Below are 19,183 nucleotides of genomic sequence, written 5' to 3'. Positions count from 1 at the left end.
AAAAGATCTGTCATGCATTCTGACAAATCCAAGCCCAATCCTTCACAACAGCATGTGACCTCATTTGTTTTTCAATGTCTCCAAGCTGGCTCCGAGTGTGAAGACGAATCAAAGCAATAACACTGGATTTCGAGCCTAATGATCAAACTCTCCATTCCACACGGCCCTGTACAGATGGAGGAGAGCGTGTGTTATGATAGAACAGTGTGTCTTAAATAGAATCCATGAGGTACGACCTTGTATGGCCTTCCTCTTTGTATTTGGCACCATTCTGGGACAGAGGGGGTGGAGCACACCTGAAAGGATGAGGATAAATTGCCCCCCAGCACCTCTAAGCTCTGTACCCAGAGCGTGTCTGACCCTGTGTTGTCTCTGTCCCTCTGTGTCGCATCTTAACCCTCATCATGGCCCCCAAGAAGAAGGAAGAACCCAAACCAGTAGCTGCCCCTAAGCCCCCAGAGCCTGAACCCCCTAAGGAGCCTGAGTTTAACCCCGCTGAAGTCAAGGTTGAAGTTACTGGTGATGCACTTCGCCTAATGGGTCTTAATTGAGGTTAATCAGGGAAGATGATGTATTTAAGTGATAGATATGCAGCTTGGATTATTGCATATCTTGATCTTTGATTGATACTGTAATCTCTAGAGGACAAAAACTTTACAAAACATTTGCGAGATGTTTTTCTCCAATTTTATCAGTATGTGTGTTCCCTGGGAGTCAAACCCAGGACCTTTTGCACTTTTAATGCAATTCTATACCAACTGAGTTATAACATGAGTTAAATGTGAATTTTAGACATTAAAACATATAGAAAAGACATCACAACAATTATTTTCCTCCTTTTTTCAACATTTACTTTACCTCCTTATTTTTTTAGCATAAACCTAACCTAAATTTGTTACATTTATGCTAAACTATTATTTTCTTCTTATATTTGCTATACAACTATAGTATGGAGCTGGCAACACCATTGTCGCGTTCGATTGGTCGGTTACATGAATTGTTAATACATTGGTTGCACGCTTACGTTTACCTTAATTTTGAGTAGTTATATTTTAACATAAACCTAACTAAAAAATATTCAATTCATGCTAAAACAATCATTTTCCTTCTATATTTGCTATACAACTAGTATGGAGCCTGCAACAGCATTGTCACGTTCGATTGGTCGGATACATGAATTGGTAATACTTTGATTGCACACTTACATTTACCTTAATTTTGAGTAGTTATATTTTAGCATAAACCTAACAAAAAAAAATTTTAAATTTATGCTAAAACAATTATTGTCCTCCTATTTGCTATACAACTATAGTATGGAGCTTGCAACAGCATTGTCACGTTCGATTGGTCGGAATTGGTAATACTTTGATTGCACGCTTACATTTACCTTAATTTTGAGTAGTTATATTTTAACATAAACCTAACTAAAAAATATTCAATTCATGCTAAAACAATTATTTTTCTCCTATATTTGCTATACAACTATATTATGGAGCTTGCAACAGCATTGTCACGTTCGATTGGTCGGTTACATGAATTGGTAATACTTTGATTGCACACTTACATTTACCATAATTTTGAGTAGTTATATTTTAACATAAACCTAACTAAAAAATATTCAATTCATGCTAAAACAATTATTTTTCTCCTATATTTGCTATACAACTATATTATGGAGCTTGCAACAGCATTGTCACGTTCGATTGGTCGGTTACATGAATTGGTAATACTTTGATTGCACACTTACATTTACCTTAATTTTGAGTAGTTATATTTAAACATAAACCTAACTAAAAAATATTCAATTCATGCTAAAACAATTATTTTCCTCCTATATTTGCTATACAACTATATTATGGAGCTTGCAACAGCATTGTCACGTTCGATTGGTCGGTTACATGAATTGGTAATACTTTGATTGCACGCTTACCTTACCTTAATTTTGAGTAGTTATATTTTAGCATAAACCTAACAAAACATTTGTTAAATTTATGCTAAAACAATTATTTTCCTCCTAAATTTGCTATACAACTATGGAGCTTGCAACAGCATTTTCACATTTGATTGGTCGGTTACATGAATTGGTAATACTTTGATTGCACGCTTACATTTACCTTAATTTTGAGTAGTTTTATTTTAGCATAAACCTAACAAAAAATGTGTTAAATTTATGCTAAAACAATTATTTTCCTCCTATATTTGCTATACAACTATAGTATTGAGCTGGCAACACCATTGTCGCGTTCGATTGGTCGGTTACATGAATTGGTAATACTTTGATTTTACGCTTACCTTAATTTTGAGTAGTTATATTTTAGCATAAACCTAACAAAAAATATATGTTCAATTTATGCTAAAACAATTATTTTCCTCCTATATTTGCTATACAAAAATGGAGCTTGCAACAGCATTGTCGCGTTTGATTGGTCGGTTACATGAATTGGTAATACTTTGATTGCACACTTACATTTACCTTAATTTTGAGTAGTTATATTTTAGCATAAACCAAAAAACAAAAAAAATTCTATTTATGCTAAAATAGGGTGACCATACGTGCCATTCTTCCCGGACGCGTCCTGCCAGGATTTTTGTGCGTGTTCCAGAAGTCGTATTTGTTGACAGCATATGCCATTCAGTTAAAAACATAAAACATACAAGTGTAGTTTCATTCTTACCTTAAAATGTAACGGTTGCTTTTCTGTAATATTAATAATAATTCTGTACAACGTATGTGATCGACAAATATGACTTCCGGAAGACAAACCCGAAATCCTGGCCAGGACGCGGTCAGTAAGAATGGCACGTATGGTCACCCTATGCTAAAACAAGAAAAAATACAATCTCTAAATGTTTTGCTTTTGCTAAAAGTCTCTTGTTTTAAAGTTGTCAAGATATTTTTTCTGGTGAACAAACAAAAATGCTTGAAGAACAAAGGGAAGGTGAGACACAGCTGCTCATGACCGAGGACTTTAGTTGCTCTTTTACAACAGCTTGGCATCTTGGCTTTATTCCTTGAAGATTAAAAAGGACAAAAGTTGTCTGTTATCTTGACATCGGTTCCCCTATCGAATTTCCCGAGGCCAAATGTGACCTTCTCGCAAAGATAACTGCTATGCTTTTGTTGGTCTCTTTGATGTCCACCAGCTATTTTTGAGCAACATCAGAGACCATGTGACAATACTGCGGTGCATCCAGGGACAACTTGCTGTTGAACAATGACTGTAAATTCCAGGATCAGAGTTGACCATTGCAGATATATTTGGCATTGTGTTGCGTACATATTTGTTGAAGCTCATAATTAATTGGAGAAGCAGATCGCACTAAACTAAACAGTTGTCAACGTTTGTTATTGTGCAGATTCAGTACTCATCGTTCCCACGTTTAAATGTTTTTGCAACTCAACATTTTATGTATTTAGACACGGAAAACATACAAATACAATATACTTTACTATATCACAAGTAATACCCAGTGGTATATCCATTTCCCAACATTTAATTTCTTGCAGATGGAGTGATTTTTTGTTTTCATGGTCACATAGTGGAAAGTTGACCACATTGCTTAGGTTTCAGAAGAGCCAACACAACAAAAGTGATTTTAGTGGTCAACATTGCCCACCCAACACACACACACACACACCGTTTCCATAGTCTGAAATCTTGGTTATGGGAAGCGTTTATATACTCCAAACCATTGAGGTTTAGGCTGTACTGTATGTGATTTTCATTATGCTATTTCACGGACCACCCATAATGTGCTGTGATTTCTGTCTCTATATTCTGTATTTTGCAAAGATGTAGTGGTATGAAACAATGTTTATAATGGCTGGTCTCTGATGACCGATAATTATAATTTGCATCTATTATTTTCTCAATCCCACAACATTGTTTCCATCATTCTTATGCTTTGTGCTCCACATATACAGGGTGAATTCAGGTTTTTGACAGTTGTTTTGCTAATTGATTTGCCAATGTCAAAAGTAATCCAATTTGCTTTAATTCAAATTAAACAATAAAGCATCTACCACTACTTTTATGTATAAGACTATAGCCTACTTAAAATTAAACTGTGGCATGACAAAAATGCGTAATTATACGTTTTTGTCTTTGTGAATGAGGCTTAATATTGCCAGTAACATTTCCATTAGGCTATTCAATCTCAATGACCAAGTCAGAATAGCAGGAATCATATTTAGGTGCTCTATAAAAAGTATCTTGTCAGTGTTATGTGTTTTAACAGCGTTAAATCACTGTCTAAAAGTTTCCCTGACCTGTAACACAGTTCACCCTGAAATGACAAAAGGGGTGTCGGGTGTACAACCGCGAGCCCACACCAAGGTTGTTAACAGATTTTTTTAGACAATGAGTGATGGGACAAACGGCTTGTGTAACCCTAAACAGTTGTTTCTGACGGGTGCGCCCAGACATTTGACATCCGTGGGCGTCTGTAGGGTCAGGGTGGTGGATAGGTGTCCAATAAAAAAAAACAAATGGCACATTTTTATCACGCAGTCATTTTATTATCTTCTTTGTTAAGCTTAGGATTTTGGTCATCTTTTCTTTAATAAAGAAGAAAAAAGATCAAATAATACTGGATTCCTATTGTAATGCAATTGTTGTTGTATTTTGCAGGTTGAATTTACTGCTGAGCAGATTGAAGGTAAGATATCAGATGCTTGCAATTTGTTAAACAACAAATATGTATATGTACACTGTAAAAAATAAAAAATTTTGTTAAATCAACTCAGATTTACAAGTCATGTCAACGGAGATGAGTTGTCAAAACTTATAAAATATCGTTGAGAAAAGTCAACTTCATTTTATAAGTTATAACAACTCACCTGTAGTTATAACAACTCATCTCTAGTCAAGATAAATAATAGTTAGTTGAAATGACTTGTAAATCTGAGTTGATTCAACACATTTTTTTACAGTGTATTTAAAATAATCAGTAAATGTCAGATGATTTGGGGTAAAGTTGGCCACATTTTTGGTTCTCCAAAGAACCCTTTAGTTAAAGGTTTTTAAAAGAAACCATTTATTTTTAACCTTAGTATACACTGAAAAAAATAAAGGCTGGATTTACTTAAAAAATATAGTGCATCATTTTTGCATCCATTTTTTACGCAAGTATTTCATGGAATTTTAAACAATTTATGCTTAAAACTTAAAATTATGCACTATATTTTTAAGTAAATCCAGCGTATTATATTTTGTAAAGTGTATTGTCAATCCGTTTTCACCAAAAAGTACCTTATATGCAACAAAATCTTTGCATTTTAAAGCTTCTTTACTGAACCATAGCCCAACAAAAAGCATTTACTGTTTATCTGAAATGTTTCACTATACTGTCATAAAAAATACTTAAAATGTGTACCCTAACTATCACTGGAGCTGGTACCTTTCCAAAAAGTCACAGAAAAATACCGATTAAAATGCTTCAAATATAATTTAATACGTTTCGACCTTCAGCTCTTCATCAGGCCTGATGTGACCTGAATGTCAAAACGTTGTACTATTCAATTATATTTGGAGCATTTTAATCAGTGTGCGGCCTTCTTTGTTGTTATTACAGTGATTTATTATCCCTCGCCCAGCCCCTGAACCCAATTCTGTGTGATTTGGATGTGCAGACCTTTTTGCATTCTTTGACCTTTCCAAAAAGTACAGCTTGGCACATAAAGAGTTCATATTAATATCTCAAAGGTACATATTGGTACCATACACTGTACATAAGGGTATGTTAGTACCTTTTCAAAGGGTACTGCCCCATTGACAGCTGTTTGCAGTTAAAATTGATTTATTAAGATTGCTTGTGTTTGGTGAAGCCCAAACCCCAACACGGTCCAGCAAACTTTAAACCATCATCGCCTGTGGCTTTGAATTCCACTGAGACATGAACTTACAACCTGCTGCTTGGCAAACTGCATGGAAGGGTTTAAGAGTCCCGCTGATGTCCCACTGTCTTCCTTTCTGTAGATTTCAAGGATGCCTTCCAGCTGTTTGACAGGACGCCAACCAATGAGATGAAAATCACCTACGCTCAGTGCGGTGACCTGATCCGGGCTTTGGGTCAGAACCCCACAAACGCTGAAGTCATGCATGTCCTTGGCAAACCCAAAGCTGAAGGTGAGCTCCTCACTTCTCCTAGTTCACAGTTTATTGATCCATAACAAAATCCACAATCGTTCAATACTGTATGTTCTTCCACCTCACTGTCGTGTTGGCAGAAATGAATGTGAAGATGTTGGATTTTGATCAGTTCCTGCCCATGCATCAGCACATCTGCAAGGCCAAAGACCGTGGGACCTTTGAAGACTTTGTTGAGGGTCTGAGGGTGTTCGACAAGGAGGGCAATGGAACAGTGATGGGTGCTGAGCTCAGACACGTCCTCGCTACGCTGGGTAAATGCTAACAATGATAATAAGAATCATAATAGAAATCTTCAACAACGGCAACTTATTTTTCGAGGGTGCACAATGTGAAATTCGTCACAACATGTATGTAGCCCATCATGTGTTTGGCTTGTCATTTCAAAATATGTGTTTGGCCCATCATGTTAACTTATGTGCATCACGTGTGATGTGAAAATACGAGGCTGCTGCAGACACGTCTAAACTGTTTATGATAAAAGAGACGCTTGCGTTTGCCGATACTTGCTTAATCTCATGTGTAATCCGAGTTTAGTGTTAAATTGTCTTGCGTGTATTTTATGAACGTGAGCGTCTCTTTTATCATAAATCCTTTCCACGCATGTGCAGCAGGCTCGTATTTTGACACATGACGCAACAAACACATATTTTGAAATGACGAGCAACACACATGACACTCCGAACACATATTTTGAATTCGCGCCCCTCGGAAGAAAAGTCACCGGCCGCTACTGCTCAGAGTCCTGTTCTTGATTGCGTACTATGTTCTTGTTGACAATTTCATGGCAATTCGTACATATTTTGCGAGGTACACTAAAAACATTGCAGCATGAAGTTTAAACAACTTAATTCAATTCAACCTACATTTTTAAGTTTTGACTTTTGATAAGTTGACATAACTTAGAAAAAAAGTTGAAATTGTTTAACTTAATTTGTTAAAGGCAGGGTGCGCGATCTCTGAAAGCAAATGTTGACATTTGAAATGACCTAAACAAACACGCCCCTACTCCAATAAAATCAGGACAACCTGATCTCACGGAAATCTGTGTTATGGTCACGGAGGGTTGTATCACTTTGTTCGTGGCCATGTCGCGGAATTCAGCTTTTTTCCGTGAAGGGACCACGGATGTCTTTTCGGATGCCGTGTCATTTTACGTCATTTTGTGTGTTTTCTCGTTGTATTTCCTATTTTCTTAACATTGTCGCTTGGGGTTAGGGTTAGAATCACTTTCTGTTAAATTATTAGACATCCTAACCCAAACCCCAACTCCAACTCCAGGCAAGAATAGTTTGAAAAGAGGAAGAAAGACATGTAGAAACCAATACATAAAAGTACATCCTAACGCAAACCCTAAGTCTAACCCCAACCCCAAGCGACAATGATTTGAAAATAGGAAAAAAACTACGAGAAAACAATACATAAAATGACACGAGAAATCCGTGGGAGTAACACGGAGAAAGGCTGAATTCCGTGACATGGTCGCGGATGGGGTGATGCAATTTTCCGTGACTATAACGCGGATTTCCATGAGATCATGTTGATTTGGACCTTCTTTTGATAGACCCGCCCCATACATACGCAACCCTTGAAACAATGTCGCATAATAGACATGCCCATTACTGCTGATTGGCTACAAGCGTTTTGGCACTCGGCCCGACTCTCAAAAAGCATTTCTCAAAAATCGTGCACCATATAAAATTTTTACAGTGTAGCTATACGTATTAATTGAGATTCTTTCTAATTTGCATGTTTTGTATGATTTGCTTTAGCCCATGTGACGTTGGGTTTAGGGGTGGGGTTAAGGGTGGGATATATTTATGTTTATTTCTAATAATTGGTTATTCATACAATTTTTACATATAAACCTATCAAATATTTGAAGAATACTATAACTGGAAAAAGACAGTAAGATGAACTGACACTCTAGTTGCACAAGATGGGGCATGAGGAATCAATCTTGTCTTGAGACCAACATGCTGATAACCTGACTGTGTGTGGTCGTGTCTGCTTGGTAGGTGAGAAGATGAAGGAAGATGAGGTGGAGCAGCTGATGGCTGGACAAGAAGATGCAAACGGCTGTATAAACTATGAGGGTGAGTTTGTGGACAGCATCACAAATATGCATATATAGCATACAAATGTCAGTGACCTTATACTTTACTATCAGCAGAGAATATAACTGTTGACCTCTAGATGGCAGCATTTACTAATTCTAGTTTTTGGAAACCATAGGGATCATAAATATGATTGCATTTATATTAAATGAAAACAGCAGCAATCACAGTATTACCTTATTGACTTTATGTAAAATACGTAGAGACTAGAAGCAGAATAGTATATTAGGTACATATGACTTACTCTTCTTTCTCTCTCTTTTTTTTGGGAAACAGCTTTTGTAAAACATATCATGGCTGGTTGAACAGGTATGGCAAATCAATCTCAGACTTGCATGTTAGTTTTATTTATCTATTAGTATTTTAATAAACAATTAATAATAAATATTTTTTTCTTTAAGTAATTTAGAATTCTTTTCAACAGACTTTATTTTTTCTTCTTAAGATTATCAAGACACATCGATCGAGGATACAGAATGATGTCAGTTGTTTTGTTTTGTTCTGTTTGTTTGTTTTTAATTTTTTTTGTTTTTTGAAAAGCCCATGCGCTGGTCCACTGCCATGGGTCCACTGACATGATCTGTCTCTGTCCATCTTTCAAACGTTCCTTTTTATATGGCACCACAGTCTGTTTCGCCTAAAGTGACTCCATCATTCATCACGCCTGTTCTTTATGTGAATCAAAAGTTAAATAAATTATTAAATGTCATGCTTAATTTAAACAGACGCCTCTCTTTCTCTGAATCCTTTTCATCATTTATGTATAACATCATCACTTGTAATAGATCTGCATTTAGGGGAGTGTCTGGAGAGGTTTATAAAACGTTTGGCTCACATATGCTTTCACTAACATGTAGTCTGAAGCAACACGTCGTTTAATAAGATGATGCCCAGGAGGAGTGAGTAATGTGGTCACTGGCACCAGAAGTCAAGCACTTCCCATTAAACCAAGTCGGGGAGAAATTAGCTTCTGGTAATGAAGTCTGGCTTTAATAGCTTGCTATAGATAGATGAAAGAATTTAGCAATTAAAGGGACACTCCACTTTTTTTGATTTTTCACATTTTCCAGCTCCCCTAGAGTTAAACATTTGATTTTTACCTTTTTGGAATCCATTCAGCTGATCTGCGGGTCTGGCGCTAGCACTTTTAGCATAGCTTAGCACAATCCATTGAATCTGATTAGTCCATTAGCATCGCGTTAAAAAAACCCAAAGAGTTTGGATATTTTTCCTATTTGCAACTTGACTCTTTTGTAGTTACATCGTGTACTAAGACAGACGGAAAATTAAAAGTTGCGATTTTCTTGGCAGATATGTCTAGGAACTATACTCTCATTCTGGCGTAATAATCAAGGACTTTGCTGATGTAACATGACTGCAGGAGGCGCAATGATATTACACAGCAGCTGAAAATAGTGCCCTTCAATGCCAGGGGACTATTTTCGGGCAGTGAGTAATCGGGTTGTTAAGTCTGACATCATGCGCCGCTTTCGGGTCCAACCGCTCACGTGAGCCTGGAGACTGCAGTGTATACTGAGAGTTTATTAAAATTTCACCCAAATGTGTGATATGAATAAATAGTGCTCATTCGACTGTTTAAATATGCTATATTGAAATCAGTGGAGGTTTGGACCCTGAAACAATATTTACTTAATTCATCACTTAAACACCGGATATCACTGCGCCTGCTGCAGCCATGTTACAGCAACAAAGTATGGTCCTAGCCATATCTGCCTAGAAAATCGCAACTTTAAAGGTGCAGTGTGTAAATTTAGTGGCGAGGTTGTGAATTGCAACCAACGGCTCAGTCCACTGCTCACCTCTTGCTACGATAGCTGCCACCGGACAAACATGTCAACCTTGGAGACAACTTAGTAAAAAAGTTTGTCTGTAAAGGGCTTCTGAAGAAACATGGCTGCACAAAATGGCGGCTTCCATGTGGGGACCCTCGGTGTATGTAGATAAAACGTCTCATTCTAAGGTAATAAACACATAACAGTTCATTATAAAAAGGTCTTTATACACCCCTGATAATATAGTTTTGTATATTGTTTTGCATTTCTGTCAAGAGATCCTTTTAAAAATTACACACTGCACCTTTAAATTTTTTGTTGTTCTTAGTACACAGTGTAACTACAGAAGAGTCAAGTTTTAAATAGGTTATTCTTTGGTTATTTTTTAGCGCTATGCTAATGGTCTAATCAGATTCAATGGATTATGCTAAGCTATGCTAAAAGTGGTAGCGCCGGACCCGGGGATCGGCTGGGTGAATTTCGAGACGGTAAAGGCCAAATGTTTAGGGGAGCTGGAAAATTAGCATATTTTCGAGAAAAGTGGAGTGTCCCTTTAATAGAGGGATGGAAAGCCACATTACATTACATTACAAAAAGATGGCACAGGCCAACACAATTCGTAAGTAGTAAAATGGCGGATATTTTCTGACCTCATATTGTACAGTCAATAAAAAACCTTGGGAACAATTGGGTAAATATTTTTGCAAAATATGGCTTAAAATGTTTTAAGAAAAGGTCTTTCATAAAAATTTATCATTGCAATAGCATTCAGTCATTTTTAATCCCAACCTAGTGTAAGTGTCAGCCACGGTCAAATCTGCATACAATATATAATAAATAAAGTGGAGCATAGCCTACTGTAATGCTATAACTCTTGACTCTTGAGTAAAAATGGCAGGTGTTGAAGGTGCTGTACTATTTGACAGAATGCAGATTTTAAAGTCTCAAGAGCTTTTTCAGAAACAGCATTATTACAAGAAATAATTTTTTTTCACATCTATCACCCGTCAGTCTGTGCACTGTTTCCAATCAGGGTTGTCTCATGTGTAAGACCAAGCAGTGAAATTCTCATTTTCAGTGGCAGTGGACGTGACTTTCTTGATTTAACACTCTTAAATTAACTCGGCTCTTATGGACTCTGTCTACCACAATCCTTCAGTGGTGAAGTAATGCAGTGTTCCATTATCCAATCCTCAATGTCTCTCTGCACATGATGTCATTTAATCACTTAAAGTGAACTTAATACACCGGCTTATTTTTAACCCATTGTTGTCTCGAAAAAGGATGAACCCTACCCACTGGGTTGTAAATTTAACCTATGCAGGGTTGTTTCAAGACAAAATTTGTGGTTGTTTTAAAGGGATAGTTCACTTTAAAGTGAGAATTCTGTCATCATTTACTCGTCCTCATGTTGTTCTAAACCTGTGTGAATTTATTTTTTCTGATGGACACAGGAGAGGGTATTTTGAGAAGTGATGGTGGAAACACAGCAGTAGGTGACCATTGACTTCCATAGTAGGAAAAATATTTTGGAAGTATTGTGATAAATGATGAAGAAAATATTTTGATAAATGATGGTAAGAACACAGTTGACGGTACCCATTAAATTCTATCATATTTTTTTATTCCTACTATGGAAGTCTATGGTCACTTACTGCTGTGTGTTTGGCATCATTTTTCAAAGTATCTTCTTTTGTGTTCGTCGGAGGGAAGGAATTCATACAGGTTTGGAACAACGTGATGACGGGTGGGTGTTGACAGAATTTTCATTTTGAAGTGAACCATCCCTTTAACCCATTGCTGGGTCAAATATAAACATTTTCTGGGTTAATTTAACCCAACAGTTGGGTTTGTCTTTCTTAATTCAAAGTGTACAGCACATTTTTGGCCATATTAATTATTAATACACTCTCAAAGAAAAAGGTACAAGGAGGTATACAAGTTGTCAATATGGCTTTACCTTTTCAAAAAGTACACTTTTGTACCTAAAAGGTGCATATTGGTACCTCAAATGTACACATTGGTACCTCAAAGGTACATCTGTTTATCATAGGACCTTTATAAAAGGTAAAGTCCAGTGACAGCGTTTGTACCTTTATATCTGAGAATGTATAAATTAATTATTATTTATTTGGTATATTGCAAGCGACTAAACATGCTGGGATGTTTCAACCTATGGTTGGGAACAATATGTACACTGTAAAAAATGTGCTGTAATTATGCAGCTGGTTGCCAGTTACTTACTGTAGAAGATAAAGACTGAAAATGTTTCATGTTCATTTAACTTTGAACAAACTGTTGCCAGTAAATAACATAAATGTAAAATCTACAGTAAGTAACTGGCAGCTAGTTGCCAGTAATACTGTAATTTCTAAAGATTTTTTTTTACAAGTGTATGGGTTAAATAAATCTAGAAAATGATCTTATTTGACCAAACCATGGGTTGAAACAGTTTAAATTGCCTCTATATCTTTTTACTACAGTACATGAAAGAAATAGATTGGCTTTGGCCAAGGCAGCTGTTACTGCGTTATTTATAAAAGACACTAGATGGCAGTAATGCATCGTAGACAGACTTGACTTAAGTGACCACAGTCGATTTTGGCATTTCGTTCAAAATGTTTTTTTTAAATGCTTGAACAGAAATAATTTATTGAAAATATGTAGGCATTACAACCTGATGTCATCAGCTATTAGTGAAGCACAATCTTTGATTGATTATAACATCCATTTTACAGAATATAATATAGGTTTATTGTCAGGTGTGCTTGCAGTATGCACAATTAAATGCAACAGCAAGACACATAAATAAAAATAAAGAAGAAATTATAAAGCTATTAAAATTATTAAAACAACTGGGCTTCCTAGGGCTGGATAAATTATTTGCAGGGGTAAGGCACTAAAATCTAAATATAACATATTGTCAACATATTACGGAATACTGAAATTGTATGCCTAATTTATTATGAAAGATTATGATTCATTGGATATTGCAATTATACTAGTAGTCAACCACACATACCCCCAGTTTTACCCCCAGTCCGACACCCCTGGGCACACAGACAAAAGAAAATTTAAAAATGATTGGCAAAATGATTTCTTTTTTTACAAGAGTTACCTTTGAGTAAAATAAAACTGCATTTGTTATGCAGAGTAATGTTTGCTTATTCATTTTTTAAATATTACAAAATGATAAATTAGGAAAATCAGGGCAACTTTCATTTTAATATAACTACAGCAACATTTACTGTATGTTTGGCCCACGGCCCTCAGTCAGGTTTGATTTTTGGCCCTTGATAGGTAAAAGTTTGGGGCACCCCTTATTTCAGGGTTCCCACACCTTAGTTAACTTCAAATTTAAGGACCTTTCAAGGACTGTCCAGGTTCAATACCCTCAAATTCAAGGACTAAATGTGGGGACACATTTCAAGTGAGAGCAAAGTTACATCGTGTTACCTTTTAAGATATATTGTCACAGTTCCCTTTCGAGGGAACTCACACTGCATCACTGCGGTGACACTTTGGGGACGCCTCTAGGGGTAGGTGCGTCTGAATGTGTATATCAAAATCAACCAATGGTGAGACTTAACGACAAAGACAGGGTGACGCGAGAGTCAGGAAGTATATTGCCAAAGACAGCGTTACAGGGACGCAGGAAGTATGGCAAGAGAGACACAGCGTCTCGTTCCCTTCTCAGGGGACAACAGTTTCTTACGTAACCCGAGACGTTTACATGTGTCAAACACAACTATGAAAAAAAGCATTTTGGTATGAATCAACATTCGCATACAGAAGATATAAGCATTTAAAGCGAACAGTTAGCACACGTGCTTAAAAAGTCTAGAATTTTTATGATATTATCCTACACTACACAGGGAATAATATGGATTTCTTGCATAAAATAGATTCAAGCACTTTCAATGACCTGTATCTATGTATGTATATTTTCAAAAACTTTCCAGGGCCTTGAATTTTTTCCTCAAGATTCACAAACATTCAAGGATTTCAAGGACCCGAACCCTGTGATTTACAGGCTACTGTAGAAAAATGGCGGCATAAAATGGTGACTTTCATGTAAGGGACCCGCGGTGTATGTATAAAAACAGCTCATTCTAAGGTAATATTGGTTCATTATGTAATCACTAAATCGTCCTAAAATGTATACATTGCACATTTAATATAAAAACTCACTTTGTACATTGTCACCGTCAGACTATGCATATTGTAATTTTTGCTCAGACAGTGTCTTATAGGCCTTTCTCAAAAAGCAAAACTGTGGGCGTTAAATGCAGTGTTCAGCATTCCCAACTTGTTTCGAATGAGATCATCATCCGGGTACTGGAAGTGTATTCAGTGTTATTGGAATTTTCAATGAGAATGGCATATAGAATAGCACATAAGTACTGTATGAGATTTGGGACACACTTCCTGTCTTCACACTGTCGCACTGAACCAAGCGTGCCGCACAAGCCCTGAAAAGTGAAGCCAAAACGTCTCGACCGCCCCCCAGTGACCGGTCCCAGTATAGGTAATAAAGCCCGCCTCCCCATGTTATTCAATGGGACTTGAGACCAACTAAAAAAATTAATTAAACTTCAATTATCTTTTTTCCGAAGTTGGTTTCTGTCATTTACTGTAGTTTTTATCACGCTAATGTAAATTCAAATGTTTGTTTTTAAAATAGGTTTGTGTTTAGTTAGTTATTTAATGATATAAAAACAGTGGTGTCACGTCATGATTGACAGCTGTGATGTCGTGTGATATGCGCATTCTACGAGAGCGAGGGCGGGGTTTTGACTTCGCCTTCCCTTCCTGCTCACTACTGCGCAGGACTGGTCCCGAAATCGCTATTGCGCAGACTCAAGACCCAAGATGTCAGCGCCATATCGGGACACTGGCGGCTTCACTTTTCACCAATGGAAGAGAGCGAACAGGCGTCGTCCATCTTTTTTACAGTCTATGCACTGAACACACAAGTGTGTGACATCACCAGTTCCTTCCTGCAATTTCACAGTTTTGCTTCTATTATGTGAGATCTTCAGGTGTCCTCTTTAATCCACAAAGGCTATTGGCGTTTTCAGTCAACGTCTTCACACTGGTGTATTGAAGGGTTTAAAGCACATAGAAGTGCCTGCTGTGTTTTGGTCTTTCAGTTGATCTAATAAGTTTAATAGAGTATACAGAGTGAATTAGTGGTAAATGGATACATGCCTGGATTTGCCACTTGCATTTTGCAAAAGCTTACATTTGGGGATTTTTAATCTGAGGTCCACAGTGTACCATTAACTGCAATGAGATTATTAGATTTATGCAGTAAACAGTTTTTAAATTATGAAAAAATACTGTATTTGGAAAGATCAGAATGATCTCACAAGAATTCATATGTATTTTACGAGTTTAAGGGCTATTTGTATGAATTTGTACAAAGTAAATCGTACAAAAACTTACCAGCATCATTAAAAAACACATTCCTAACCTTGCCCCTAACCCCAACATCACAGGGCAAATGCAAATCATACAAAAATATACAAATGTGGTCGTAAGAATTAGCCACCTCGTAAAATACGTACGATTTGCCACGAGATAGCATTAGAAAGATCTGCTTACAGAGGGTTCACAAGTGGCTTTTCATGTTTTAAAAAATTTAAAATCAGATGATTATTTAACAAACCTCTAACAGTCAGAGTCTAATAAAAGTAACTAAGCATGATCACGTCTTGTGACATTTAGTGTCATTAATATTAGATCTGGCACGTCTTGCACCAGATTTCACATGAGATGGAGGGCTTATTCTGTAAACAACTTAAATATCATTCTTTGGTTCACAAAAAAAAAAAAACACAGATACTGTATAATATTAGAAGACAATCCACATAACAGACCAAATGTTTTTGTCCTTCTTGGAGCATGATAGTCCCCGTCACGCTCAGACAATATGTTTTAGTGTATTCAAAAAGAGCATGTAACATTAAACATAATGTAAGAGTTTCAAAGGTTTGGGCTGACTGATGACAGAATGTTCATTGTCTTTTAAATTACATCCTAAAATAAATAAAACTTTGATCTGTACGCAAAAAAAATCACTAATCACTGAATCCCTTTTTCAAAGTGTGTTTCAGAAAGTCTGAACTATCTGCAGTGTCATCCTGACAAAAATGAACTGCAGTATCTTTCCACTGATGTTTACTTGCACTGAGGTCTAAAGCTCTTATTAACGCATATTAACTTCTTAGTTAAACTCCTTCAGTTTTAATACGGTTTTCAGGCTTCTGCATTACGCTTTGGGTCACTGAAGATTTTCTCAGACTCAGGCAATGCCAAGGATTTTTCTCTAGTACTAAAATAGCTTCCAGTTGCAATTAATATAGACAAATGATGTTTAATGGCCATGAATGGAGCTTCACTGCAAGATTTTTTTAAGTTAATTATTTTCATTTTCTGCTTTACAGAAAACTTTACACTTTAACCTTATATTTTAATGTACAGTTTTCTTTATGTTAACATAGGTATCCTGAACAGATTAACTACATTTATTACATACATTTTGAATGTATTCAATAACGTCTGTACACCAAAAGTGTCCATACATTGTATCTATTATTTTATCATTAAAAATAAACAAATATCCCTTTTCACTATTTTGGAAAAAAATATTTTTTATTTTTAGACAAATCCATCTGATCTCTCGAGAATACGGATTGTATAAGTTGCCTAATTCACATAAATTCATACAAAGCAAGTCAATAATAAAGCTCCAACTTCACAGCACTGAAAAAAAGTAAATTTCTTTTGCAAATTTTTGCACTCATGTTTTTCAAGTAAATTTTACACTTGTGAAATTAAAGGGGCCATGGCATGAAAATCTGACTTATCCCATGTTTAAGTGCTATGATTGGGTCCCCAGTGCTTCTATCAACCTAGAAAATGTGAAAAAGATCAACCAAGTAACTTAGTTTTGGTAAACCATTTTCTGCAAGCATGTGAAAAAATAGGTTGTTGAAATTTGGCTCTCCTTATAATGTCATAAGGAGCTCTTATTATAATAATATTGCCCCTTAATCTGTACTATCCAACCACAGCACTGCCATTTAGTGCAAAGAGGGAGAGAGAGAAAATAATTCACAGTACAATTGAGTTTCAACAAACCACCATCATTGTGATCAGTGTTTGCACTTCATCCTCTCATTTGCATTTTAAAGGACACACCCAAAACGGCACATTTTTGCACACACCTACATAGTGTCAATTTTAACAAGCTATAATAAATTATTTATATGGCATTTTGGGCTAAAACTTCACATATGTACTCTGGGGACACCAAAGATTTATTTGACATCTTAAAAAAGTCTTGTGACATGGCCCCTTTAAAAACAATAAGTAGAATTTCCTTAAAGGGGTCATATGATGAAAATGTTAGCATTGCCACTTTGTAGGTGTGAGCAAAAACAGGTCATTGAAATTTGGCTTTCATTATGATGTCATAAGGATATCTTATTAGAATAATACCGCCTCCTTAATCTGAACTCTCCAACCACTGCACTGCCGTTTAGTGCAGAGAGAAAGAGAGAGAAAAGAAGGACTTGACAGCACAATTGAGTTTGAATTACAACAAACCACCATCATTGTGATCAGTGTTTGCACTTTATCCGCTCATTTGCATTTTAAAAAACACACCCAAAACGACACATTTTTGGACTTGACAGCACAATAGAGTTTCAGTTACAACAAACCACCATCATTGTGATCAGTGTTTGCACTTCATCCGCTCATTTGCATTTTAAAAAACACACCCAAAACGACACATTTTTGCTCAAACCTACAAAGTGGCAATGCTAACATTTTCATCATATGACCCCTTTAAGTTTACTAACTTAAGTTAATTTTCTTTCTTACAAATTTAAGTGGAATTTACATGATACAATTAAGTTGAATTAACTCAATGTGTTCATTTAGAATGACTTAAATTACACAATTTTTGTGTTATTTCTACTCAAATCTTGGTTAAAAACAAAATTATTTTTTTATATAATTTACTAATTTTATTTAGTTAAATTTACTAAGGCGGATAATAATTTTTCTACATTGAGGGGCGAAAGAAAACCTTACAAAAGCATAAAAATAATATTTGGTCGGTCAACGCAAGTGTGCAAGCAAAAGATTTTGTAGAGGAAGAAGTCATTTTTGTGATTTATGGTTTTCTACATAAAATCATCCTACATAATGTAAATATAACATTGAGATCTTTAATATTGAATGAGTAAGACTATATCAAAGATTGAAATCAAACTTTGATGCTCATAACCTCAGAATTAGTTTAAGAACTTCAGCCTGGATTTCACAGACAGGGTCACAACAGCTCCACAATACCGGTGTACACATTGCCATGAGATTGCATTGGTTAAAGGGATAGTTCACCCAAAAATGAAAATTCTGTCATCATTTACTCACTCTCATGTTGTTACAAACATTCTTCAAAGATTTTTTGAAGAATGTTTGTAATCAAACCTATCAGAGGCCCCATTGACTTCCATACTGTAGTATTCTTTTTTCTTACTATGAAAGTCAATGGGGTCTCTAATTGGTTTGGTTGTAAAATTTTCCTTCGTGTTCATCAGAACAAAGACATTTACTGTATACAGGTTTGTAACAACATAATATTGGGTAAATGATGACAGAATTTTTGGGTAAACTATGGCTTTAAGTGTGGTTTAGGTGTCCAAATATTTTGAGGGGCCACTGTAAGTGTTATGTATATCGAGTGAAAATCTTGTTTTTACTTACAGAACATTGCCCTTGTTTTTCTTTAGGTCACTGAAAGTGCTTCAAATTGTCACAGGCCATTAAAGGCTATAGCATCACAACATCCTCTTAATCGTGGTTGAAATAGAGCTCGAATACATTATGCTCCATTTGCTGCCTGGCCAAGAAAGACTTTCGCAAAGTGAAGGAGTTACATAATCTCCCACTCACCCTCAGGCTGTTTCGAGATAAATCAGCTGCTGGCATCTGTACAGTTTGTGAGTTTAATAGCAGCTTCACATTACTGCCATGAAATCCTTCTGAACGCTTTCCCCATAGACTTCTATACATGCAATATTTAACTACACACAAGAATAGCTTTTGC

General features: G+C 36.1%; 1 protein-coding gene across 2 annotated transcripts; it reads left to right on the top strand.

Moving 5' to 3' along the window:
* Positions 1-334: 334 nt before the first annotated feature.
* On the top strand, positions 335-8,988 carry myl13 (myosin, light chain 13). Of its 2 annotated transcripts, none has more exons than XM_055203055.2 (7): positions 335-506; positions 4,632-4,659; positions 5,979-6,128; positions 6,230-6,403; positions 8,168-8,245; positions 8,543-8,575; positions 8,712-8,988. In XM_055203055.2, the coding sequence occupies exons 1-6, from the start codon at positions 405-407 to the stop codon at positions 8,569-8,571; spliced, it is 561 nt and encodes a 186-aa protein (XP_055059030.1). In that variant the 5' UTR covers positions 335-404; the 3' UTR covers positions 8,572-8,575; positions 8,712-8,988. The 2 variants fall into 2 exon arrangements, with proteins under 2 accessions (XP_055059030.1, XP_055059031.1); XM_055203056.2 differs by having other exon boundaries at positions 8,691-8,988.
* Positions 8,989-19,183: the final 10,195 nt, after the last annotated feature.

Source organism: Misgurnus anguillicaudatus, chromosome 2, assembly GCF_027580225.2.
Source record: "Misgurnus anguillicaudatus chromosome 2, ASM2758022v2, whole genome shotgun sequence".
NCBI lineage: Eukaryota > Metazoa > Chordata > Actinopteri > Cypriniformes > Cobitidae > Misgurnus > Misgurnus anguillicaudatus.
This window is presented reverse-complemented; position numbering and strand designations above follow the sequence as displayed.

Excerpts from the sequence above, each read along its gene's own strand:
- myl13 (XM_055203055.2), top strand. The coding sequence starts at position 405 with ATGGCCCCCAAGAAGAAGGAAGAACCCAAACCAGTAGCTGCCCCTAAG. Across the intron at positions 507-4,631 it reads TTAACCCCGCTGAAGTCAAG|GTTGAATTTACTGCTGAGCA; the intron begins GTTGAAGTTACT and ends TGTATTTTGCAG. Across the intron at positions 8,246-8,542 it reads CGGCTGTATAAACTATGAGG|CTTTTGTAAAACATATCATG; the intron begins GTGAGTTTGTGG and ends TTTGGGAAACAG.